The following is a 27,814-nucleotide window of genomic DNA, read 5'->3' on the forward strand; positions in this document are numbered from 1 at the left end:
GCGTGGCGGCTGCGGACTGAGTCAAGTTGGAGGTGGGGGAGCCGTTCCGCTGGTGGGGGGGGGGCTTTGACGGCCATTGGGGGGACTGCTGGGGGGTGGTCTGGGGTGGTGAGGAGGCTTACAAGAGGGCAGTTTTTGGCAGGTCGGATCCGCGTGCGGCCGGTGCCATGTTGCACAGCTCGGCCGCCACAAGTGGCCGCCATGCGCATGTGTGGCCACGACCCGTCCAGTCTGCGGCTCTATCCACAGGTAATACGCTGCATGGCTACTTGCCACCCACTGGACGGAGGATCGGTGCGGGGGCGCCGTCGACTTTCTGCTTTTAAGAGTAGACCAATACTGTGGTCATAGTTGCAGAATTGGAGAATCCAGCCCTTGGTCTCAGCGCGAGAGGCCATTTTAAGTGGCCGACTGGTCCACCATTTTATGCCAGCGATGAGGCAATCAACATGGGCCACATCAATGTCCAGTATTTGAGAAGGTGTGTTCCAAGTATGGCTGAAATCATTTTGCAGCAGTGGACCAAACAGGATCAGTCAATGTGATTGAAGAGATGCCCATTGAAGACCTGTTTTTCATTGATCTGGTTTTGACTAAGGACTCGATGAGTCCGAATATACAGAATGCAGAAGTCTTACTGACCAGTTGTGGCAATACTGATGGTGATATTGATACCATCAAAGACATGGACAGTTCCAGTGATGCTGAATGACACATTGATCAAATGCAAACTCGACACGGGAGCGAGGGCCAACCTTCTCAGTTTGCCTGATTTGAACAGGCTGCGAGTTAAACCAAAAGTTGTCGATCAAATGAGACGACTGAAAGACTAGAGTGGGAATGAGATTGAGTTGCTGGGTGTATGTGAACTCGAAGCATGGGGACACAGCAGAAGCCGCATCACACCATTTTCCATTGTGGCCACGGAACGCGGGTCCATCATAGGAGCGGACGCGCGTGAGGCACTGAACCTAGTTGAACGACTGCACATTCCAGGCAGCGCAGTGACAGAGGATCGCTGAGACTGGCAGCAGGATATAATGGCAGATTTACCTGATGAGATACAAGCCAATGTTAAAGTGCGGGACAACAAAGCGGATGAAGAGCTGGAGGAGCCAAAGGGAATTCCAGAATTCTGATTAACAGTCTTCAAAAATGTGAATTCGCTCAGCCACGTGATACAGGAGCATGATGAGCCTATCCTGCAGCATCTACAAGATACAAACATAAAATGTTCAGAGCCAGGACAGCCAATGAGCTTCATTCTGGTGTTTAAATTTGAATTAAATAAGTATTTCACAAATGAGGTACTCGCAAAAACATAGCAGATGTATTCGCAGCCTGATGGGTTAGACTTTCTCTTCCTTGATGAACCAGAAATCACGGGATGTACAGGGTGCCAGATCAACTGGAAGAATGGGAAAAAAAGGTCACTTTGAAAACCATTAAAACAAAGAAGAAGCATAAGGGTCGGGCACTGGTACCAAATGACTCCTTCTCCAATTTCTTCAGTCTTCCTGAGGTTCCAGAGCAAGGAGAGTTGGATGAGGGTTCTGCAGCAAGACTCACTGCTGACTTTGAAATTGGTCACTTCTTTCGTGAACACATAATTCCACGTGCAATGTCATACTTTACAGGAGAAGCCATTGCAGATGATGACTCCGATGATGACTACGACAATGATAATTACGATGACTATGATTACGATGAGGCAACTGAAGACTCGGATGTTGAGTCTGACTATGAAACACGGTAGTGTTGGTTTAGCAATAGTGTTGAGGTGATAACAAGGGGCACTCAAGCTGCGTAGGACAGCGATAAGTGTAAAAGCTCTAAGATGGCATGTACAAAGGCTGAAAGTGAGATTGCAGCAGCAGATGACAGCAACTCAGCTGTGAACAGACTGGTAACTGAAGAAATAATCCCCATTCTGCAGAAACTGGCTCCAGAGATGTATGATGAATCAATCCATGCCCACGGAATGGTTCCTGCAGTGGATTCCCTAATCCTGGAGGCCAGTCCACCAAAAGACTTTCAGGAAGAACAGATAGATACATTGTCATCCAGTTCTCCAATGAAAGCCGAAGAATGTTTTGTTATATTAGATGAGAATGAGCTGCTAATTGAGGCTGAAACACAAAATAAAGAAGCAACGCTCAATATTGAGGACATTGATCCAGCTAAAGATACCCGACTGTGAAGCTTTGCAGATTATTCCTGAAGTCGCAGACTTGCTTGCAACTGCAAAAGTGGCCAAAAGTATGCCGACATTGGATGCCTCACCAGTTGAGGGGCATGAAGCACAGTGTTCAAGCACAAGCAGCATGGATCAACCAAAACTCCTCAGTCCAGCAAAGGCCCCAGAATCAGCTATTGTGACAAAAGATCCAGAAGCAGCTGTTACAACAAGGGGTCCGGAACCGGCTTATGCCATGGCAGTGTCCAGCAGCAAGAAGGATGCCACTACAGTCAAAAAGAAAAGCAGATGCACCCAGTGGATCATTCTAATGAGAAGGAAGGGGAAGAGAAGAAGAGTTGAGGACACAGATTGTCGACTGGGCAGCACCTGCGACAATGAAGACACAAGCATCGGCAAGAAGGTCAATATGCAAGAAAATACACGCAGACAGAGTAGGAAGGTTAAAGAAATTGGTGATGCAAAGAAGACCAGCCGGGAAACCAGCATTCGGAAAGTTGAAGCAAGATCGAATATCTGGTCAAGGAGACCAATGGCACAATCTCGTTTTGAATGTGTAATAAGCTGTTCACAAGGGACACATTTAAAATGATGAGGCAGATCATATATTGTAAAGTACAGTTTCAAAGGAAGGGTGATGTGTTGATATGCCTGTGTACAGTTTTGTATATAGTTGTCTTTTACTGTATATAGTTATTGATGCAACCTCCAACCAGCTGGCGGTAATAGAGATCTACCATGTGACTTGAAATATCCGGCAGTTGGCAGTAAGTCATACAAGGGGATAGTTGCACTAAGAATAGCTCTAGGAGAATTCACTGAATTCATTTATTTTGTTACTGTCTGTATTATAGTTCGTTAGTTATCTTTCCACGTGTTGGTTGATAAATCATTCTACTAGTTAAAGAACTAGATGTTCTGTGTGCATCTGTACTATGGCCAAAACAGAACATAACACCCACCATGCATGAATTTGCATGGCAAGGGTACTGGATCACCTCGGATTTGTGCTCGTGGAGATTCATCTCGAGCAGGGGAACTTACTTTTCAAACGGAGAATTCTGACCAAACTGTTTCCACTGGTTGGAGATTCCAGAACTGGGTCATAATCTAAAAATTAGGGCCAGACCGTTCAGGAGAAATATTGGGAAGAACTTCTTCACTCAAAGGGTAGTAGAGGTTTGGAGCTCTCTCCCACATACAGCAGCTGAAGTGAGATCAGGGGCGAAATTCTCCGACCCCCAGTAGGGTCGGAGAATCGCCTGGGGGCGCCTAAAATCCCGCCCCCGCCGTGGCAGAGATTCTCCGCCACCCGGGAAGTGGCGGGGGCAGGAATCTCGCCCGGCCGATCGGAGAGGCCCCTGCGGTGATTCTCCGGCCCGAATGGGCCGAGGTCCTGCCGCTGGGAGGCCTCTCCCACCGCCGAAGTTTAAACCACCTCTGGAACGGCGGGCTCAGCGGCGCGAGCAGGCCCCCGGGGTCCTGGGGGGTGGCGGGGGGCGAACGGACCCCGGGGGGTGCCCCCACGGTGGCTTGGCTCGCGATGGCGGAGGCGGAAGGGAACACCACATCGCGCATGCGCCGACCGGCGAAAGCCTTTCGGTCAGCCCCGCTACCAACGGCGCCGGGTGTTTGCGCCAGTCTTCTGTATGGTTGATCCCACAGGAGTGGGGGGGAACTAAAACCCCCTCCGAATAGCCCCCTGGAATGTCAGGGGATTTAACTGCCCGGTGAAAAGATTCAGAGTCCTCACCCACCTGAAAAGTTATATAATCTTCCTCCAAGAGATGCACTTGAGAGAGAAGGACCGACTGTGGGTAAGGAAGGACTGGGTGGGACAGACCTACCATTCCTGTTAAGGGACCAGAGCTCGGGGAGTAGCCATACTGATTAGTAAGAGGACAGCATTTAGCGCGACAAGGACGGAAATGGACCCAGGAGAACGGTACATCATGGTCAGCCGTGTCCGAGATGGAGCACGGTGGTCCTGGTGAACTTGTACGCGCTGAATTGGGATGACACAGAATTTTAATAAAAAAGACCACGACAGAAATTCCCAACATAGACACAGCCTAATCATGGGGAAGGACTTTAACTGTGTACAGGACCCGTTGATGGACAGGTCAAACCTCAAAATGGGGAAGAGAGAAAACGTGGCTGGAACTAGGGACATTTATGGAGCAGATGGGGACAGTGGATCCATGGAAGTTCATGCACCCGAGAGAGAAGGAAATACTCATTATTCTCGGAGGTACACAGGGTCAATACTTGTATTGACTTCTTTGGGGAAATTGGTGCTTCCAGGGATAGTCAGAGCAGAAAACTCCATGATTGTAATCTCCGACCACGCTCCACACCACGTGGATGTGAGGTTAGAGACAGGCCAGACCCAACGCCCTTGTGGAGGTTGGACCCAGCCCTCCAGCCAGAAAATATCACAGGCCATAGACGAGTATATTACTAACCACTGGAACGGGAAGGTCTCACTCTCCACATTCTGGCAGACGCTGAAGGCTGTGATCAGAGGAGAGATTATCACCCCCAAGGCAGGGATAGGGAGGAGAGGGTAGCTGGGCAACAACTGATTGACTCCACTTTGGGAGTGGACAGAAGATACTCTGAGCCCCCGACCGTAGAGCTTCTGGCTGAGAGGAAAAAGCTACAAAAGGACACAACCTGCTATCCACCAAGAAAGCAGTGCACCAAATGCACCAGACACGGGGAACCTTCTATGAACATGGAGACAAAACCAGCCACCTGCTTGCTCACCAACTGAGAAAACTGGCAGCCACGCGGGAGGTAGTGCAAGTGAAGGATAGCGGAGGCAGACTGGTAGCCGAAACAAAAAAGGTCAACAAAGCTTTTGAGGGGATTGTACACGTCCGAGAGTCCCAATGGGGACTCAGGGATGAAACAGTTCCTCGATGGACTGGACATGCCAGTCATTGGGAAGATAGGCGGAGGGGGGGCTGGAAGTTAGGACTGGGAGAAGTCTTGGGAACCATCAGCTCCATGCAGGCAAACAGGAACACTAAAGAACAGGAAGAGGGAGGAACAGAGAGAGGCTGGGTGGGTGGGTGGGGGGGGGGGGGGGGGGGGGGGGGGGGGGGTTGCAGGGAGGATGGTAACAGCCAGAATCAATAACAGAGTACAAAAAGAGCAAGGCCACAAAGACAGGGCCCTGTGGCAGAGACGAGGGATCCCAGGTCAAAGTGGGGACTGGCCTGGGCTGACCCGCGTGGTGCGGGGAGGGGTATCAACCCCGGGGCTAATGGGCAGCACGGTAACACAGTGTTTAGCACTGTGGCTTCACAGCGCCAGGGGCTAATGGGCAGCACGGTAACACAGTGTTTAACACAGTGGCTTCACAGCGCCAGGGGCTAATGGGCAGCACGGTAACACAGTGTTTAACACAGTGGCTTCACAGCGCCAGGGTCCCAGGTTGAATTCCCGGCTTGGGTCACTGTCTGTGCGGAGTCTGCACCTTCTCCCCGTGTCTGTGTGGGTTTCTGCCAGGTGCTCCGGTTTCCTCCCACAGTCCAAAGATGTGTAGTTTAGGTGGATTGGCCGTGCTAAATTGCCCTTAAGTGTCCTAAAAAAAGGTTAGGTGGAGTTTCTGGGTTACAGGGATAGGGTGGAGGTGTGGGCTTAAGTGGGGTACTTTTTCCAAGGGCTCGTGCAGACTTGATGGGCTGAATGGCCTCTTACTGCACTGTAAATTCTATGATTTTATGATTCTAACTGGCAGATAACAGAATCAGCTACAGGGCCCAGGGCTCTGCCGGGGTTGGCACAAGCAAAGAAGGTGAAATAGACTAAGATGCCAAGGGAACATCTAAAACTGGGGGGGTAGGGGGGAAGGGGAGAGTGCGGTTAAATGACAGAGGGGGGAGGGTGAAGGGGAAGAGGAACATTATATATTTAAATACACAATGATCACCTATTGTAAATTATATATAAACTACAAAATTTCAATAAAATATATATTTTTAAAATTTGAAATCTGAGATAGACCGATTTTTGTGAAGCAAAGATATTGAGGGATATGGACTATGGGAGGTATATGGAGTTAGGTCACAGGTCAGCCACAAACTCACTGAGTGGCGGAGCAGGCTCGAGGGGCTGAATGGCCTGCTCCTGTTCCTATATTCCTACGATTAGAGTTACAAAGTCCTAATCTGGTCTCCACTCCACTCCTATAAGTATAACTTAGTGCCGGCAAAGTGAGAATGTTGAATGTTGGCTGTAATGTAAACAAAGATTGTCTATTGATGGGATTATTGCTTTATTCAGATCACAGGCCTTTGACATATCTGGCTTAAAAAATGAGGATGAACAATTTCTTGGAAGAAGGCGATCGTCCTCTGCTTCGGTAAGGAGCTACGATTCCCAAATTGCCAAACCCTCACTGGCAGTTTCTGGGGGAGGGGGGAGTGTGCTGGTGACCACCTTGAGAAACCTGGGGGCTGGCATGAAACTCATTTGTATCCTGCAAATGGGAGGCAGATAAAGGTTCAGCACCCATGTCTGATTCTGCAAGGTGCCCCCGGTTAAACACCGTCCCCCACCCTGTGCAAACACATTTGGAACTGTGGCAAGCTGCCCTAAATTACCCCTGGGGCTGCTTCCAGAGTCGAGGATGGAGGCTGACAGTAATCCTGAATCTTGGAACACTGGGGTGGGAGGAACATCTACAGGTGGATCTTCCAGATTCAGTAACCTGGAGGTGGTCCACCTTCCGGGCCCGAAATGTTCCTGGAGATTCATCTTCTTTGTCAGTCGGGCCATACATTTCTTCAATAGTGGGTCAGTGATGTTGGCCACCTTTTCTTTTTTTTAAAATGTATTTTATTACAAACATGTATCAAAACAGTTTACAGCCAATAAACACCCCGGGAAACATACTTCCAACAATCAATGGTAGAATCTGTACAGATTTTTCCCCTTTTTCACCCCCTCCCCCCAACCCCTGCTGAACAACTCCTCAAACAAGGTCACAAACCTCCTCCACCTTTTCTCAAACCTTTTCTCTGCAGAGCCCCTTCACTCATACTGTATCTTCCCTCGGGCAGCACAGTGGCGCAGTGGTTAGCCCTGCTGTGTCACTGGGCTGAGGTCCCAGGTTCGCTCCAGGCTCTGGGTCACTGTCTGTGTGGAGTTTTCACATTCTCCCCGTGTCTGCGTGGGTTTCACCCCCACAACCCAAAGATGTACAGGGTAGGTGGATTGGCCACGCTAAATTGCCCCTTAATTGGAAAAAATGAATTGGGTACTCTAAATTTATATTTAAAAAATACTTTATCTTCTCTAACCGCAGGAAGTCGTACAGGTCACCCAACCGAGCTGCTACCCCCGGTGGTGATATCGACCACCACTCCAGCAAAATTCACCACCGCGCTATCAGAGAGGGAAAGGTCACAACATCGGCCTTCCTCCTCTCCATGAGCTCCGGCTTCTCTGAAATCCCAAATATCTCCACCAAAGAGTCCGTGTCCGCCTCCTCCTCCACTACCCTGGCTAAGACCACGAACACTCCTGCCCAATTTCTCGCAACCCCAAAACATGTGCGCATGATTCACTGGCCCCCGCCCACACCTCTCACACTCATCTGTTACCCCCTGAAAGAACCCACTCATTCTCGCCCGAGTCATTTGCACCCTGTGCACCACCTTAAACTGTATCAGGCTCAGCCTTGCACAAGAGGAGGTCCCGTTTACCCTTTGCAGTGTCTCACTCCATACTCCCCAATTGATCTCCATTCCCTACTCCACTTCCCATTTCTCCTTGATCTTCACCACCCACTCCCCCAACCACTTGTAAAAAGCCCCAATTCTTCCCTCCCCTTCCACATTTGGAAGCAGCAGTCACTCCAGCAGGGTGTATCCCGGCAACCGAGGGAAACCCTCCAGACCTTTTACGCAAAGTCCCTAACCTGCAGATACCTGAACTCACTCCCCTCGTCAGCTCTACCCTCTCCCTTAGATCCTCCAGGCTGGCAAACCCTTCCTCCAAATACAGATCACTCACCTTGACCAGCCCGACTTCCCTCCAGCTCCTGTATACACTATCCATCCCCCCCGGCTCAAACCCATGATTCTCGCACAGCGGCGTGAGCACCGGACATCCCTTCCACCCTAAAATGCCTCCTTAGCTGATTCCATATCTTCACCATGGACTCCACCACTGGGCTCCCTGAATACCTACTCGGAACATTGGCAACGCTGCCATCACCATAGCCCTTAAACTAGACCCCTTCCAAGGTTCCTGTTGGGCACCTTTTCAATATGGGGTCCAGATAGGTTGGCTGACCACGAACCATCAGGCCTGTCCCGCCACTGAATTCAGCGCAAAACACCCGTTTGCATAATTAATTAGGTCGGGGCTGGAGGATTTGCCGTGTTTCCCACCAGCCTCCAGCAGGAAACACTCCACGTTCCCACACCCACAACGGGACCTAGTCCCCAGGTGGGAGGATTCCGCCCCAGAGTCAGAAATTGATTGGGAAGTGTGAAATTAAATTTAAAAATCTTTTTATTCTCAATATAATTAATAAACAACCAAAAAAAACCCAAAGAAAAACACAGACAATAACAATCCCCACACAAACTGGCCCCCGCTCAATATACAGACCAAAACGTCCATCCGTACAGTCCAGGTAAAAAACACAAATTGACAATCAATTCGTAAACAGTGTAACCAAAGACAACAATATCACGACCCCTCCCCCCCCCCACCTCCCCCCTCCCCCCCACCTCCCCCCTCCCCCCCCCACCTCCCCCCTCCCCCCCCCCCCACCTCCCCCCTCCCCCCTCCCTAATGTTCAATGGCAACCAATTCTCAGAAGTGCATAAACAGCCCCCATGAATTGTGAAACCCTGCCTTAGTCCCCTTAGGTCGAGACTTCACCTTCCCCAGAGTCAAAGAAATTCAAGTAGCTACCTCCCCTCCTGCCAAGCCGTGTCACAGGATGGAAAAGCTGATCTCCACCCCAACAGGACCAGCCTCCGGGCAATCAGCGAGGCGAAGGCTAACAACATCTGCCCCTGCACCTGCCTGCTGCCCGAGCCGGTCTGACTCCCGATAAAGGCTTCCAGGGGCCTGGTTCCAGGTTCACGAGCACTACCCCTGAGGTGACCCTGAAAACCTCTCCTCAACAAATCCCTCACATTCCACGTAACTATCCTACCCGGGGGTCTCTCACCCCCTCCCTCCCTCCTGTCCATCCGCCACCCTCATAACTCCAGGCCCTGCCCACTGGGCTGGGTCCGCCCTGTCCCAGGTGGATTGGCCATGCTAAATTTCCCCTTCGTGTCCAAAAAGGTTGGGTGGGTTTATAGCGATAGGGTGGAGGCGTGGGCTTGGGTGGGTATTCTTTCCAAGAACCTGTGTAGACTCGATGGGCCGAATGGCCTCCTTCTGCACTGTAAATTCTATGGTTCTATGATTCTTGTCCAAATAGGCAGCTTCAACTCATTTAACACATATAATAACATGCGATAAGAAATAGAGCAAAATACAATACTACACGCCCCCTACCCTCAGTCCAAAACCCGCTCTCAGTCCCATTTCTCACTTCTGCCCCAGCCCTTCTGCCTTCACAAACTCCTCCGCCGCTTCCACCATCCCAAAATAGAAGTCTTTGGATTTGTAGGTCACCCTCAACTTAGCTGGGTATACTATGCCGAACCGCACCCTGCTGTTATACAGTGCCATCTTCATCTCGGCTGCAGGCCGCCCACCTCCTCGCCAGCTCCACAGTAAAGTCCTGGTATATGCGTATACCAGCTCCAGCCCACTGCACCACCCGCTTCTGCTTTGCCCAACTCAGGACCGTCTCCTTCATGGGGTACCTACAGAAACAAATAATCACTGCTCTTGGCAGCTCATTCAACTTTGGTTTAGGCCTCCCCACCCTATGAGCCTGATCCAGTTCGTACCGGAACAGATCTTCTCTCTCCCCCAACAGTTCCGCCAACATCTTGGCAAAATACTCTGTCGGTCTCGGGCTCTCCACCCCTTTGGGGTTGGGGAGAGGGACATGCGGGGGCAGGGGTTGTAGTGCAGGCCGGGACCACTGTGTAGCCCATTGGATCTGGTTGGCCACTTGGGTATGCACCATACTAACATGTCGGCCTTTCACCTCCTGCAAATAATGGCTATCGGAATCCAACCAGGAATGGTGACCTTCATCCTGGCCGTGGCAGCACTGGGGGATGCACTGAGGCTGTCCGAGCAGGAGCTGCTCGGTGAAGACCCTGCAGCAGTGGATCCTGCCCCAGGGGAACAGGAGGCAGCCGGTGAGGATGGAGAGCCGGCCGCCCAACAGGTTGAGGAGGAGGAGGTGAAAGGAGACACCGCATGAGGCCTCATGTGTACCGGCAGCACATGTCATTCGAGTATCTACCGGACCAGGCATGCTGACGGGGGACCGTGTGCCATATCTGCAGGATCACGGTGCACCTGCATCGCGGTTATAGGAGAAGACATCCGCTCCTGGTGGCCGTCAAGGTGATGGTTGCCCTAAACTTTTACGCCACGGGTCCCTCCAGGCACTGAGTGGGGACCTGTCTGGGATCTTGCAGACCTCGGTGCCTTCACAGAGGTCCTATACGCCTGGTCAGCACAATATATCAATATGTCAAATTCAATGAGGAGCGAGCCCAGCAGAAGGCCCAGGCAGCGGGTTCTCTCCATCGCCGGGGTGCCCAGGCAGCGGGTTCTCCACCATCGCCGGGGTGCCCAGGCAGCGGGTTCTCCACCATCGCCGGGGTGCCCAGGCAGCGGGTTCTCCACCATCGCCGGGGTGCCCAGGCAGCGGGTTCTCCACCATCGCCGGGGTGCCCAGGCAGCGGGTTCTCCACCATCGCCGGGGTGCCCAGGCAGCGGGTTCTCCCCCATCGCCGGGGTGCCCAGGCAGCGGGTTCTCCCCCATCGCCGGGGTGCCCAGGCAGCGGGTTCTCCACCATCGCCGGGGTGCCCAGGCAGTGGGTTCTCTCCATCGCCGGGGTGCCCAGGCAGCGGGTTCTCCACCATCGCCGGGGTGCCCAGGCCAGCGGGTTCTCCACCATCGCCGGGGTGCCCAGGCAGCGGGTTCTCCACCATCGCCGGGGTGCCCAGGCAGCGGGTTCTCCACCATCGCCGGGGTGCCCAGGCAGCGGGTTCTCTCCATCGCCGGGGTGCCCCAGGCCCAGGAGATGATCGACAGGCTACAGGCCAGTCTTCGCAAACCAAAAGGGGTTCACTCAATGTATGTGCAGCTGTAGTGTGACCGATACCCTGGCAGTGTGCCAGGTGCCTTCATCCTGACAAACTCGACAGTTCCTGACACCTTTGAAGCCCCCCCCCCCCCAGATGAGGGGTTGGCTTTGACTCGTACTTGGTGGCCACAGACTGACGTTGAGACCTGCTACAACAACGCCCACGCCACAACAAGGCCTGTGATTGAGCGGTGCTTCAACATCCTGAAGATGCGGTTCAGGTAGCAGAGCGGTGCAGCAGAAACGTGCTGGGCCCATAAAGGTCGATTAAATGAAATGAAATGAAAATCGCTTATTGTCACGAGTAGGCTTCAATGAAGTTACTGTGAAAAGCCCCTAGTCGCCACATGCCGGCGCCTGTCCGGGGAGGCTGGTACAGGAATTGAACCGTGCTGCTGGCCTGCTTGGTCTGCTTTAAAAGCCAGCGATTTAGCCAAGTGAACTAAACCAGCCCCTGCCGATGGATCAAAACCATTTTCTGCTAGTCTTGGGACAGCACGGTAGCACAGTAGTTAGCACTGTGGCTTCACAGTGACAGGGACCCGGGTTCAATTCCAGGCTTGGGTCACTGTCTGTGCCGAGACTGCCCATTCTCCCCGTGTCTGTGTGGGTTTCCTCCCACAAGTCCCGAAAGATGTGCTGTTAGGTCATTTGGACATTCTGAATTCTCCCTCTGTGTACCCGAACAGGCAGCGGAGTGTGGCGACTAGGGGCTTTTCACAGTAACTTCTTTGCAGAGTTAATGTAAGCCTACTTGTGACAATAAAGATTATTATTATTATTAAAGGTGCCTGGACCATTCTGGATGGGCCCTCGCATTAGGAGGGTCTTCCACATCGTGGTGGCCTACTGTGTCCTCCACAACATCGCACAGTGACATCCTGGAAAAAGGGGCTGAACACCAGGCCTTGCCTGATGAAGAGGAAACGGAGGAGGCTTCAGGATGGGTAAGGCACGGGGCCCAGGCAGGCACAGGAGGCTGCACAACGTGTGTGCCTGGGCTGGTGCATACGGGATGCTCCAATTGCCTCCAGGTTCACAGGCCCGGGGGCCTGGCCAACAGCACGGACATCCCATCCCATCTCCAGGTGTCCCAGGTGGTAGTGCCACCCTGTTCTGCCCGCTGCCCACTGACTGCACCAGGGATGGGGCCGGTGTCTGAGGTGCTGTGGTGTTCCGGAACCTCCCCTGCGGAAGTCACTGGCATGGGCCCTATCACCTACTCCTCCCTCGGGGTGCTCGATGGTCCCCTGGCTACTCCGTGGGACGTGTATGCGACCGGAGCAAACTCCTGGGGCTATACCGCCACCTGACGCCGCCAATCCTGGAGGCCTTCATCTGTCTGTGCTGAGTTTGCACTTTCTCCCTGTGTCTGCATGGATTTCCTCCGGGTGCTCCGGTTTCCTCCCACAGTCTAAAGATGTGCAGGTTAGGTGGGTTGGCCATGATAAATTGTCTTTAGTGTCCAAAAGGTTAGGTAGGGTTACTGTGTTACGGGGATAGGGTGGAGGCCTAGGCTTAAGTAGGATGCTCTTTCCAAGAGCCAGTGCAGACTTGATGGGCTGAATGGCCTCGTCCTGCACTATAAATTCAATGTATTCTATGTCTCTACTTGGTTCTCCATGCCTGAGGCCATGGAGTGCAGGGACTGTGCAACCTCCCTCTGGTACTAGCGCAAGTCAGCCAGCGCCCAGGCAATGCCAATGTCGCCCTCAACCATAACCCGTGTGACTGAGCCAAACACTGGAGTTCTGCTACAATGTCCAGGTGGCCCTGGGACATGGCTACTTGTGGCAGGACATCAGTGTTGCCCTCAAACTGGTGCTCCGGGTGTCTTGGGCTGGCCTTTGGGGGAACTCTTCGGTATCCGTCACCTCCTCGTCGCTGGAAGTTTCTTGGGGCTGGGGTCAGGGACAGGGGACACCAGAAGGACCCGCATCGTCATCAGGTGATCATGCGAGACGCAAGACTTGACACATTATTGGATCGTGAGTTGGGCTGGTGGGTGGTGGTGAGGGTAGTGGGGGGTGGGGGTCGTGCCACACATGCCATGGGAAACCACAATGCAGCGGGGTCTCACTTGGTTGCTCGATGATCTCCGACTTGGTGACTGCCCTCCCTCCGGGCCCACTGACCAGGTCCAGTAGGCGCCGCTCCGCTGTGGTGAGGGGCCACAGGTCCTGGTGGTGGGGCTCACGGTGCTCACAGCCCCTGACACGCGCACCCAAACCCGGCATACGGTGGCAAACTCCTTCCTACCCAAGGATACAGGGTGGTCCGGCGCTCCACCACAGCGTCCAATAGGGTCTCCAGCTCCGCGTCCGCGATCCGGGTGCCTCTCTCCGTGCTGCCATCTTCTTGACTGGGATGAGTGTGTGTGGAGAGCGGAGTGACTCATGTGCGGCTGCAGCTTGTCAGCCTCTCGAGTGACAATCCGACTCTGGTGAATTGGACACCGTTTTTCATCGGAATCGATTGTGCTCCACGTGGCGTCGGTGCTGACTCATTAATGGATCATGAATTGCTCCGGGACTGCCGCCGCCAATTTAGTTGTCTCAGGCAGGAGTCCACTGATTCAATCTTGGTGTCAACACTTAGGGCAGGATCCTCCGACTGCTGACGCCGAAATCTTGGGCGGAATTCTCCGACACCCCGCAGGGTCGGAGAATTGCCCGGGGCCGGTGTAAATCCCGCCCACACCATGGCCGGAATTCTCCACCACCCGGGAATCGGCGGGAGCAGGAATCATGCCGTGCTGATCGTCGTGCCCCCTGCGGCGATTCTCCGGCCCGCGATGGGCCGAAGTCCCGCCGCTGACAGGCCTCTTCCGCCGGCGGGAATTGGAGCACCTCTGGAGCCGGCGGGATTGGCGGCACGAGCGGGGCAATCGGACCCCGGGGGGTGCCCCCACAGTGGCCTGGCCTGCGATCGGGGCCCACCGGTAGGCGGGCTTGCCAGTCCCGTGGGGCACTCATTTTCTTCCGCCGCCGTCACGGCCTCCACCATGGCGGAGGCGGAAGAGAACCCCCCTACCGCGCATGCGCCGGTGGTGACATCAGCGGCCACTGACGCACCAGCGCATGCGTGAACCGGCGAAGGCCTTTTGGCCAGCCCCGACGCCGGGCGGCGGGCGTCAAAGGCCGTTGGCGCCGGTTTTTGTGCCAGTCGGCATGGCGCCAACCGCTCCGGCGCAGGCCTAGCCCCTAAAGGTGCGGAGAATTCCGCATCTTTGGGGAGACCCGACGCCGGAGTGGTTGGCGCCACTCCGCTACGCCGGGACTCCCTGCCTCGCCGGGTAGGGGAGAATCCCGGTCCCTGTACCTCGATTGGCCGGCGAATCCGTTTTTACAGCAAAATCGGGGGCGGCGCTGTTTTTCGGATGCTCCGCCCCCTCAAAAACGGCATAATCACTGAGCATGGCGCACGCAGTTGGGACGGCCTCAGGACGTCACCTAAAGCCCTCTCCCGATGCTCCGCCCCGATGGCTGGCTGACTTCCCAATGGCGTCAGTTGCGTGTGCTCACAGTTTCCGGGGACCTCGCGTGGCGGCAGCGGACTGTGCCCAGCGGCGTTACAGTCGGGGGGGGGGGGAGTCGTTCCACTGGCCGGGGGGGAGCGCGGACTGTGTCCAGCTCCGTCACAGTTAGGGGGGGGGGAGTCATTCCACTGGCCGGGGGAGGGGGGGCAGACTGTGTCCAGCTCCATCACAGTCAGGGGGGGGGGGGGTCATTCCGCTGGCCAGGGGAGGGGGGGCAGACTGTGTCCAGTCCGTCACAGTCTGGGGGTTGGGAGGCTGGGGATTCGTTCCATTGGCCGGAGGTTGGCTTTGGCGGAGGCCTGGGTGACTTGTGAGGGTGGCCAGGGGGTCACAGGGGGGCACTATCTTTGCATTTCCTTCACTCAGCATAACAAGGATGCTGCAGGTCGTCGGCTGAGCATGGAGGCCACGGACCCGGCAATTCTCCGTCCATATCTGCAGGTAAAGCCGGGGGCTTTATGTGGCGCCGCTGCTAGCCCCCCCACCGGGTGGAGCATCAGTGAAGGGGCGGCGGCGACTATTTGGCTGTAAGACTAGACACTTCCTACGGAAATAGCCGCAAAATCGGAGAAGTCGCTGAAACAGAGACTCTCGCCCAATGAGCGTGATTCTCCATCCACCGCTCCACATTTCTGTTTCACTCCGCCGGCGGGATGCTCCGTTACGCCGACTGGTCAATGGGTTTTCCCATTATGGGGCAGTCCTACGCCGTCAAGAAACACCCAGTCTGCCGGCAAAATGGAGCATCCCGCCGGTGGACAATCTCGCCCAGTGTCTTTCAAACCACCCATTTTAACATTTCCAGACTGCAGCTAATTTGTTTTACATTCCCTTCAGTCAGCATAACAAGGACACCAAATGGAGACAAAAGCATCATACTTATGAATTGCCTGCCTTCTAATACCCTACCCATGTGTGGGGCGGAATATTATATTTCTGCCTCTAAATGCCATGGAAAATCCTGTTTGGCAAATGTAGGGAAAGGGGATGGTCTTTCCTGACTTCTTTCCTCTACCCAGTCCGATTGCAGTTGTCATAATGTACACCAGTATATCATGGTGCAGACACACACTGATGGACACACACAGGGACCAATCAACATGTACAAACACCGCAGCCAATCACCAGTTAGAATACACACACTATAAAGGCAGAGGGCACCACGGTTCCCACTCATTCTGGGTGCTGCCTCTCAGTGTAACAAGAACTCATCCAGCCCAGCACAGACTTACAACACGTGCTGAGAGAATCAACTGGATCAGACAAGGCTTAGGTCTCTACTTTAAGTTAGCATAATTTAGACCCACAGTCATCGTGTGTCAGTTAGTTAGAAGTAGTTAATAAAATTGAGTTGAACCTTCATCAGTGTTGGAAGTGTCTGTTCATCTCTCAAGTCTATACTAGCCAACACTTCAGCAGTTTCCACAACAAACTCCAGACCAGCTACCTTACTGCTTCCCACTGCTTCATCCACAATTTACAATAGTAATTGACTGTACTTTCAAACATATAGTTCTGGGGTACATCAGATAAAAATGTCTCTAATTAAATTTGCCTTTTTATTTACAAAAAATAATTTTTTTCTACCCCCCTTAGATTGTCAAGCAGAATGCCACCTTTCAAAAACAGTTCAAAGACATTAATGAGATGGTGATTGACAGTAAGTTTTTGTGTCTGGAATGATAGTATCGAGGTGCTGGGGTTTCCAAGGCCATTGTACATTTGCATGCTAGTGTTTGATAAAATCCATGTCCTGGCTTTGTATAAATCATTAATAATGAGACATGGTGAGCTTTTACCATGAAGTTGTATTGTACACGTATGGACTTTAAGTTTATCTCAATCTGAGTAATACTGAATTTATGCGATTTTATTATGTAACAAGCCCCTATCTCCTAATAGGTTTCAAATGTGCCTTGCATAAGGAAGTCCCATATCACGGCAAAATGTATGTGTCTGACAACTATATCTGTTTCTACAGCAGCATTTTAAAAGAAACAAAGGTATGTCTTTTTTGTTTTAAAGCCTTAAAATTAGCACTGTGTGATAAATTTATGACTGCAATGATGGAAACCAACCGCCTTGGTCATGGTTGCAGACTTGGCAATGGTTGAATCTGATGTTGATTTGTGTAGTACAATCCCACATTAAATGAGATGCCATAGAAGGCATGCATTCGGCTTTTGGAGAAGAAGAAGCTTCTACTCCATCAGCTTCTTGAATTAGGAACCTAGGAAATCTGACTCCTTTTGTTCCCTCTTCATCGGAAGAAAGAATACACGGAAGTGAGACATGATGATGATGAATTGTATCAGCTGGAGTCTAGCAGGACACAGATCATTAATTTTATTTCCTTCTCCTTCCACATTCAGCTCGTTGTTCCTGTCACAGCAGTGATTTCGTTGAAAAAACAGAACACAGCCCTTCTTGTACCCAATGCTCTCTCTATAAAGACCACGGTAGGAGAGAAGGTGAGTTTTGTTTCACCGACTCAGATTCCATTCATTTATACTTTAGCAAGGGAGCATTCGCAAGACATTTCCTAACTTTCTGTCTGGAATCTTTGAAATTATCAAATTTTATTTTTTATAGCGATGTAAGCTGGAGCTGCATTTCCTGTTGTCATTTCCTGTAAAAGCTGTGAAGAGAAAGCTGCAAATGTTAGAAATAATTTTAAAATCATTGTCTGAAAAGAGGAAGAAAATCTTTCAGCTTCTGATGAAAAGAACAGTGTGAAATATTAACCTGTCTTTCTGTTTTGCCTTTAAATAAATCCATTCTGCATTTCTGACTTTTGAACATGCACCTATACATCAACAGTAGCATCACTGAGAACTAACTTGCTTCACACCAATACTGTGGCCTGGTTTTGGGGACTGACCTGGTATCAGAGTTTTTGAGATGTGGGTTTAACTGGCCAGGCTGTGAGTCAGCAGTTTACAACCGTGGCAACGTGGGACTGTAGCCAACCCACGGCAGGTTTTCTTCTCATCAAACTTGCAGTTCAAGTCTCGAATATCAAACGTCTGTAGGTCAGATGGTCAATATATGGGGAAGATGTTAGTTTGGAAAATTAGTTTGCCCTTCAGCCCGATCAGTTCGCGAAGGATACTCTTCAAATCCAGACCAACATCACGAATAAAGTTTGGGGCCAATGGCCTGTGTCCACAAAATGTCGGCAGTTGTCATGTGGGTGAGGCTTTGTGCACCCTTTCAGATTGTACTGGAATCCTAAGAGGTTTTCCTTTGCTAATGGTCACTAATGAACCAGATGAGCTCCAATGACATATCCAACAGCATTCATGATCATATTTACTGATACGAGCTTTTGATATAAACTGAATTCAAATTTGCAAAATGATCAGTGGTGCACACCTGATAATCCTATCATAAAACCGGAGGAATTACACACTTACTAAACCCATGCTTTGGTCATAGAAACACAGAAAATAGAAGCAGGAGGAGGCCATTTGGCCCTTTGAGCCTGCTCCGCCATTCATTGTGATCATGGCTGATCACCAAACTCAATAACCTAATCCCACTTTCCCCCATATCCTTTGATCCCCTTTGCTCTAAGTGCCCTATCTAACTGCTTCCTGATAACACACAATGTTTTGACCTCAACTACTTCCTGTGATAACGAAATCCACAGGCTCACCACTCTCTGGGTGAAGAAATGTCCCCTGATCTCTGTCATAAATGGTCTACCCCATATCCTCAGACTGTTCCCCTTGGTTCTGGACACACCCACCATCAGGAACATTCTTCCTGCATCTACCATGTCCAGTCCTGTTAGAATTTTATAGGTTTCTATGAGATCTCCCCTCATTCTTCTGAACTCCAGCAAATATAATCCTCACAGATTCAACCTCTCCTCATACTCAGTCCGACCTTCCCAGGAATCAGCCTGGTAAACCTTTGCTACACTTCCTCTAGAGCAAAAACATCCTTCCTCAGATAAGGAGACCAAAACTGCCCACAATACTCCAGGTGCGGTCTCAACAAGGCTCCTGTATAATTGCAGCACGACATCCCTGCTCCTGCTCCTCAAACCCTCTCGCAATGAATACCGGCATTCCATTTGCCTCTTCACCACCTGCTGCACCTGCATGCTTACCTTCAGTGACTGGGGTACGATCATATCTGGTTTATTCAGAGCATGTGACTGTAATCTGTTTTGAGTTGCAAATTGCTTTTTCAAGCAGTTTTATTCAAATCCAAGTAAAAATTGGCCTAACTATATTGGAAACTAAATTTGTTCTGACTTTTTACAGCATCTGTTTGGATCATTACGGTCAAGAGAAGTGACTTTTAAAGTTTTGAAGAACGTTTGTACTCACCTAGAGGTAGTTTTCCAATCACCACTGATTTATTGGGTGTAAAATGAAAAATTATGGGCGAGATTCTCTGTTGCCCGACGCCGATATCGCAATCAGCGATCGGGGTGAGAATCCCTTTTTACGACCGAATCGGGGGCGGTGCCTGTTTTCGGATGCTCCGCCCCCTCCAAAATGGTGTTCTTGGGGAGTAGCCGCAAGCCATTGGGACGGCCTCGGGATGTCACCTGAAGGCCCTCCCCCGATGCTCTTCCCCCAGTGGCTCCAGTTCACGACGGCATGGAACACTTGTGCTCTCAGTTATTGTCAACATGGACTGTGTCCCGTGCCGCCACAGTCAGGGGGTGAGCTGTGCCTCTGGCCTGGGGGGGGGGCTTCGGCGAGGGCTGGGGGGACTGGTGGGGGGGTATTCCGGAGGTGGCGGGACGGGATACAGGGGGCACTATCTGGCAGGTCGGGTCCGTGCGCGACCGGAGCCATGTTGTACGGCGTAACCGCTGCAGGTCGCCATTCGCATGCCACAGACCCGGCTATTCTCCGGCCGTTTTTGGCTTGGGAGCCGGGAGTTTCACCCGGCGCCACTGAATTGTCCCGGAATTGGTGAGGAGCCGATTTTGCCATTGTAAAATGCCACATTTCCCATGCCGGCGTCAGCACTTAGCCGCAAAATTGGAGAATCTAGCCCAAAGGTTTTGTTGGGAACCTGGGCTTGAATGTTTTGTCTGTCGGGGCAGGCACTCAGCAGCCCCGGAACGCGCTTCGGGCACGGCAGCCCCGGAAAGCACTTCCAGCGCCGGCAGCCCCGGAACACGCTTCCAGCGCCGGCAGCCTCGGAGCGCGTTGGGGACGGTCAGTGCCAAGAAATGGGAGGGTGCAAATTTGTGTTTCTAAATGTGCATCCTCGGGGTTTAGATGCTGTTGTCGCCCGGAGCTGCTGACCTGTTTTTTTTAAATTGCGATCAGAAAAACAATGCAAATTCAAACAGCCTGTGACTGCTGAAACCAATCTGGCACAACTCTTTGAAAAGCAGCTGTCCCTACCAGCAAAATAGCTCAATAGTAATTTAATAGTAACAGGCAGCACATTCAAACACAAACCTCAATCTTCAGATAACTTTTGAAATTGTATTTCAGCCCTGACATTTCATTCCACCCTGGACTGAGATTGAAGCTAAAATTAAAAACCGCCTGGCCCACCCGCCAACAATAAAAGTAGATCGGCCGCATAAAATCTGCTTGTGCTGGGCAAAACTCTAATTAGTGCCTGTGTTTAACCTGTGCCATTTCTGTCATGAGATTATGACAGAAAAGCAAATGATTGAATTACACATATGTTTTATAAATCTCTAATAATGAAATGTGCTTTCCAGAATGGCAGCCCCACTAATAGCCCTCGGATTTCAATAGCTGAAAACAGCTTTAGTACAGATTCCAAAAATTCACAGGTAAGAAATTTAACTGCAGCCCCTTATTGATTTCCGTGTGACTGGTTCTCAGTCTTAACTGCTTTTGGGTACCTTCCCGTACCGGCCTCCCCGAACAGGCGCTGGAATGTGGCGAATAGGGGATTTTCACAGTAACTTCATTGAAGCCTACATGTGACAATAAATAATTATTATTATTACTTTGCATCATACATTAGAATTATTATCTTTGATTTACTATTTTTCAAATTTGTACTGTTATTTAAGATTGACAGTAAAAGGTTAAGATTTGGACAAAACCAGATTATATAATGAATTCTTAAATTAATAATACAAGGCTGATTAGAGATACTGTCTCTGTGTTCCTATAATAAAGACAGTTGTTTCACCCCCAGGAGCTGACTCACTCCAGCTTTGAACAAAATATCCAAGATTTGAACACTAAAGATTGCTTTGACACTTTTGCAGAACCAGTGTCAAGTACAGGTTAGAAACCTTAAAATTGATTGATCATATAGGGACCAAATAACTATTTATTATAAAAGGGTAAGGTCTTTACAAAGCATTGCATGTTCAGGAGGAGCTGACAGCTGTAACCATAGAGCTTCCTTGGGTGATGCAAAGCTTTCATACCATTGAATTTGACTTCTTTATTATATATCACAACATCCTGGGCGAGTGTGCGGTCAGTTACTGCCCCACAGACTACGGAATCCCAACATAAGTGAATTGACCAATAATTTGGATTGGATTGGATTGGATTTGTTTATTGTCACATGTACGGAGGTACAGTGAAAAGTATTTTTCTGCGAGCAGCTCAACAGATCATTAAGTACATGGGAAGAAAAGGGAATAAAAGAAAATACATAATAGGGCAACACAAGATATACAATGTAACTACATAAGCACCGGCATCGGATGAAGCATACAGGGTGTAGTGTTAATGAGGTCAGTCAATAAGAGGGTCATTTAGGAGTCTGGTGATAGTGGAGAAGAAGCTGTTTTTGAGTCTGTTCCTGCGTGTTCTCAGACTTCTGTATCTCCTGCCCGATGGAAGAAGTTGGAAGAGTGAGTAAGCCAGTTGGAAGGTGTCTTTGATTATGCTGCCTGATTTCCCCAGGCAGCGGGAGGTGTAGATGGGGTGAATGGATGGGAGGCAGGTCCGTGTGATGGACTGGGCGGTATTCACGACTCTCTGAAGTTTCTTGCGGTCCTGGGCTGAGCAGTTGCCATACCAGGCTGTGATGCAGTCCGATAGGATGCTTTCTATGGTGCATCGATAAAAGTTATCATAGAATTTACAGTGCAGAAGGAGGCCATTCAGCCCATCGAGCCAAAGAGCACCCTACCCAAGGTCAACACCTCCACCCTATCACCATAACCCAGTAACCCCACCCAACACTAAGGGCAATTTTGGACACTAAGGACAATTTATCATGGCCAATCCACCTAACCTGCACATCTTTGGACTGTGAGAGGAAACCGGAGCACCCGGAGGAAGCCTACGCACACACGGGTAGGATGTGCAGACTCCGCACAGACAGTGACCCAAGCCGGAATCGAACCTGGGACCCTGGAGCTGTGAAGCAATTGTGCTATCCACAATGTTACCGTGCTAGTTGGTAAGGGTTAATGTGGACATGCCGAATTTCTTTAGCTTCCTGAGGAAGTATAGGCACTGTTGTGCTTTCTTGGTGGTAGCGGCGACATGGGTGGACCAGGACAGATTTTTGGAGATGTGCACCCCTAGGAATTTGAAACTGCTAACCATCGCCACCTCGGCCCCGTTGATGCTGACGGGGTGTGTACAGTACTTTGCTTCCTGAAGTCAATGACCAGCTCTTTAGTTTTGCTGGCATTGAGGGAGAGATTGTTGTCTCCACACCACTCCACTCGATTCTCTATCTCCCTCCTGTATTCTGACTCGTCGTTATTCGAGATCCGGCCCACTATGGTCGTATCGTTAGCAAACTTGTCGATGGAGTTGGAACCAAATTTTGCCATGCAGTCGTGTGTGTACAGGGAGTAGAGTAGGGGGCTAAGTACACTAGCCCAGCCCAGTATTGAGGACTATTGTGGAGGAGGTGTTGTTGTTCATTCTTATTGATTGTGGTACTAATTTGTGTTTTTCTGGGCAGCACGGTGGCGCAGTGGTTAGCACTGCTGCCTCACGGCGCCGAGGTCCCAGGTGCGATCCCGGCTCTGGGTCACTGTCCGTGTGGAGTTTGCATATTTTCCCCATGTTTGCGTGGGTTTCACCCCCACAACCCAAAGATGTGCAGGCTAGGTGGGTTGGCCATACTTATTTGGAAAAAATGAATTGGGTACTCTAAATTTTTAAAAAATAATAATTATTTGTGTTTTCCTGAGATATTTAACCCCTGACTGTTCCAATGAGTTACAGACACCAGGGGCTGGATTCTCAGGATTTTCAGGCTACGTCCTGAAGCCGACGTAGGAATGGTTGCCTTGTATGACCGAAGGTTCGGCACAAAATGGCCACTAATCCTCCGTTTGGCTGTGGGCTAGCAGGAAGGCAGCGTAGAGCACCAGGCTGGAGAATTGCCGGGTCCGTGGTCGCGCTTGCGCATGGCGGTGGCCTGCAGCGGCTGCATGTGGACCCAGCCTGCAAAATAGTGCCCTACCTTTGGCCGGCTGGTGACCCCCGGACCGTCCCCCACAGTGCCCCCAGCCTCTGCCGAAGTCCCCCTGCCCGCGGGTTGGCTCTTCCCCGACTGTTGTATCGCTGGACTGAGTCTGTAGCCGCAATGCCGAGTTCCCGATAGGTAAGTCCAGGAGAGATCCACGCCGTCAGGAATTCGGCCGGTCGGGGGCGGAGCATCGGGGGCTGGGCCTACGGCATGCGGCGCACTCCTAGAGTACGCTGCTTTAGAGGGGGCGGAACATTGCAAAAGTGTCGCTGCCCCCGATTTCGGCGGACTCGGGGATTCTCAGGTTGATTGCCAATAGCGATTTCAGCATCAGCCACTGGAGAATCCCGCCCCAGATTTAAAAGTAAAACATAATAATAATCTTTATTAGTGTCACAAGTAGGCTTACATTAACACTGCAGTGAAGTTACTGTGAAAATCCCCTAGTCGCCACACTCCGGCACCTGTTCAGTACACTGAGGGAGAATTCAGAATGTCCAATTCACCTAGCAAGCATGTGTTTCAGGAAACCGGAGCATCCGGAGGAAACCTACGCAGACACGGGGAGAAGGTGCAGACTCGGCACAGACAGTGACCTAAGCTGATAATTGAACCTGGGACCCTGGCGCTGTGAAGCAACAATGCTAACCACTATGCTACCGTGCTGCCCAAACTGACTGTTTATTTATAACAAGAGTAAAGGGCGAACATATAAACAAAATAATTGGAACTATAGTCTACTAGTCTACCTATTCCCAGAACCTCATCCCACTCTACCCAGACACACACAAAACAGACACACAGTGAAGAGTTAGGAAAAGGTTTAGAATAACGGGAATGGAAGGAAAAGGTTAGAGATTAATCTTCACTGCTGCAGTTGTGGCTCCGAATGCAACCCTTTGGGGAATTGGTTCATACAAGGGATTCAGTACAATTCTGACCTTCGACCGCCAAATGGAGCCTCTGTCTCCCAGAGGTATTACTGGAGCTTTATACCTGAAGAATCACAGATTTTCCTGTTTGCCTGATCTCTGTGCAGAAACCTTGGCTGAATTATAAAGAGACTTCTCAGTTTGGGCTCATACCAGCCATTTAGAACATAGAACATAGAACATAGAACAGTACAGCACGGAACAGGCCCTTCGGCCCTCGATGTTGTGCCGAGCAATGATCACCCTACTTAAACCCACGTAACCCGAATACCCGTAACCCAACAATCCCCCCCATTACCTTACACTACGGGCAATTTAGCATGGCCAATTCACCTATCCTGCACATCTTTGGACTGTGGGAGGAAACTGGAGCACCCGGAGGAAACCCACGCACACAGGGGGAGGACGTGCAGACTCCACACAGACAGTGACCCAGCCGGGAATTGAACCTGGGACCCTGGAGCTGTGAAGCATTGATGCTAACCACCATGCTACCGTGAGGCCCCTAAACAGAGGATTATAGTATTACAGACCTGGGGCAAAATTCTCCGACCCCCCCCCGCAGGGTCGGAGAATCGCCCGGGACTGGCAAAAATCCCGCCGGAATTCTCCGCCACCCGGGAATTGGCGGGGGCGGGAATCACGCCCCTCCGATCGGCGCGCCCTCCGCACCAATCGGCGAGCCCCCTGCGGCGATTCTCTGGCCCGCGATGGGCTAAAGTCCCACCGCTGAGAGGCCTCTCCCGTCGCCGTGGTTTGAACCACCTCTGGTGACGGCGGGATCGGCAGCGCGAGTGGGCCCCCGGGTTCCTGGGGGGGCCGCCGGGCGATCGGACCCCGGGGGGGTGCCCCCATGGTGGGCAGGCCCGCAATCGGGGCCCACCGATCGGCGAGCGGGCCAGTGCCATGTGGGTACTCTTTTTCTTCTGCTGCCGCCACGGCCTCCACCATGGCGGAGGCGGAAGAGAATCCCCCAGCGTGCATGCGCCGGTGGTGACGTCAGCGGCAGTTAACGCACCGGCGCATGCGCGAACCGGCGAAGGTCTTTCGGCCAACCCCGGCGCCGGGTGGCGGGCATCAAAGGCCGTTGTGCCGATTTTGGCGCCACTCGTCGTGGTGCCAACCACTCCAGCCCGGGCCTCAATGTGAGGGCTTGGCCCCTAAAGGTGGGGAGAAATTCCGCACCTTTGGGGAGGCCAGACGCCGGAGTGGTTGGCACCACTCCACTACGCCGGGACCCCCCGCCCGCTGGGTAGGGGAGAATCCCGCCCCTGGTGAGAAATAGCTTGCAATCTTTCACTCCAGAGGTTCCCTTCACAGTTCTGACTGCTGACTGTCTTTTAAATAAGAGTATCTTCACGGGTCTGTCTAGGAGTTTTTAAAACCGCCTGGCACAGAGAGAGTGCCTTCCAGTTGCTTCCAGTTGTATCTCTTCTCACAGAACTCAGGATAAAAATGGAGCTCTTCACTTGACCCTTCTTTTTTCCAGAAGATTCTGAATGGGTCCACCAATTGCTAGTGGCAAATGAAATACAATGTGGAAAGTTATGCACTTTGGAAGGAGGAATTTAGGCATAGACTATTTTCTAAATGGGGAACTGCTTCGGAAAGCAGAAGCACAAAAGGACGTGGAGTCCTTGTTCACGATTCTCTTAAGGTTAATGTGCAGGTTCAGTCGGCAGTTAAGAAGGCAAATGCAATTATAGCATTCATGTCAAGAGGGCTAGAATACAAGACCAGGGATGTACTTCTGAGGCTGTATAAGGCTCTGGTCAGACCCCATTTGGAGTATTGTGAGCAGTTTTGGGCCCCGTATCTGAGGAAGGATGTGCTGGCCTTGGAAATGTTCGAGAGGAGGTTCACAAGAACGATCCCTGGAATGAAGAACTTGTTGTATGAAGAATGGTTGAGGATTCAGGGTCTGTACTCATAGAACATAGAACACTACATAGAACACTACAGCGCAGTATGGGCCCTTCGGCTCTCGATGTTGCGCCGACCTGTGAAACCATCTGAAGCCTATCTGACCTACACTATTCCATTTTCATCCATATGTCTATCCAGTGACCACTTAAATGCCCTTAAAGTTGGTGAGTCTACTACTGTTGCAGGCAGGGCGTTCCACACCCCGACTACTCTCTGAGTAAAGGAACTGCCTCTGATATCTGTCCTATATCTATCACCCCTCAATTTAAAGCTATGCCCCCTCGTGTTGGTCATCACCATCCGAGGAAAAAGACTCTCACTGTCCACCCTATCTAACCCTCTGACTATCTTATATGTCTCTATTAAGTCACCTCTCAGCCTTCTCCTCTCTAACGAAAACAACCTCAAGTCCCTGAGCCTTTCCTTGTAAGACCTTCCCTCCATACCAGGCAACATCCTAGTAAATCTCCTCTGAACCCTTTCCAAAGCTTCCATATACTTCCTATAATGTGGTGACCAGAACTGCACGCAGTACTCCAGGTGCGGCCGCACCAGAGTTATGTACAGCTGCAGCATGACCTTGTGGCTCCGAAACTCAATCCCCCTGCTGATAAAGGCTAGCACACCATATGCCTTCTTTTTTTTTTTTTTAAATAATTTTTATTGAAAGAGTTTTTCCATACAAACATTTACCCCTACAAATTTTTAAATTATTTACAACACAATCCCTCTAGGCAAATATCCCTCCCTCGCCCGCCCTCTCGCGCGCCCCAGTCCTCCCCCCCCCCCCCACCCCCAGGCAACAACTTAACAAACAAGGCAGCCTACAGTTTCAGACATGAGCAGCGAGCAGACTTGCCCGTGTTACAGTCGTGCATGTCCCCCCACGACCCTTGCTGCCCCCCCCCTCCCCCCCCCCTCCCCTCCCTCCCCTCCCCCCCCCCCCCCCCCCCCCCCCGGGTTGCTGCTGCCACGACCCCGAACGTCTATCTCTGATCTAAAAAGTCAAGTAAGAAGTCTTACAACACCAGGTTAAAGTCCAACAGGTTTGTTTCAAACACGAGCTTTCGGAGCACGGCTCCTTCTTCAGGTGAAGAAGGAGCCGTGCTCCGAAAGCTCGTGTTTGAAACAAACCTGTTGGACTTTAACCTGGTGTTGTAAGACTTCTTACTGTGCTCACCCCAGTCCAACGCCGGCATCTCCACATCATGGCTAAAAAGTCAAGGAAAGGTTGCCACCGCCTGGAGAATCCCTGTACCGACCCTCTCAGGGCAAATTTGATCCTTTCTAGCTGATATCCTTCGTCGAGCCACTAGGGACGCAAAGGCCAGTATTCCGGCCTCCCTAGCCTCCTGTACCCCCGGTTCTACCCCGACCCCAAAGATCGCAAGCCCCCATCCTGGTTTGACCCTGGACCCCACCACCTTCGACACCGTCCTTGCCACCCCCTTCCAGAACCCTTCCAGCACCGGACATGCCCAGAACATATGCACATGGTTCGCTGGGCTTCCCAGACATCTGACACACCTGTCCTCACCCCCAAAGAACCGGC

General features: G+C 51.4%; 1 protein-coding gene across 5 annotated transcripts in view; it reads left to right on the top strand.

Moving 5' to 3' along the window:
- Window positions 1–27,814, top strand: part of si:zfos-943e10.1 (GRAM domain-containing protein 2B) — a 122,097-nt gene that overhangs the window by 59,031 nt on the left and 35,252 nt on the right. For 4 of the 5 annotated variants that reach the window (XM_038778307.1, XM_038778308.1, XM_038778304.1 and 1 more), the window contains exons 3-9: window positions 6,491–6,569; window positions 16,589–16,652; window positions 16,895–16,995; window positions 17,365–17,463; window positions 19,267–19,338; window positions 20,700–20,774; window positions 21,149–21,239. In XM_038778307.1, the coding sequence (XP_038634235.1) occupies window positions 6,491–6,569; window positions 16,589–16,652; window positions 16,895–16,995; window positions 17,365–17,463; window positions 19,267–19,338; window positions 20,700–20,774; window positions 21,149–21,239 (581 nt within the window). The remainder of the gene's footprint in view (window positions 1–6,490; window positions 6,570–16,588; window positions 16,653–16,894; window positions 16,996–17,364; window positions 17,464–19,266; window positions 19,339–20,699; window positions 20,775–21,148; window positions 21,240–27,814) is intronic. The other variant, XM_038778306.1, reaches the window with a different exon arrangement.

The sequence above is a fragment of the Scyliorhinus canicula genome, chromosome 18 (assembly GCF_902713615.1).
Source record: "Scyliorhinus canicula chromosome 18, sScyCan1.1, whole genome shotgun sequence".
NCBI lineage: Eukaryota > Metazoa > Chordata > Chondrichthyes > Carcharhiniformes > Scyliorhinidae > Scyliorhinus > Scyliorhinus canicula.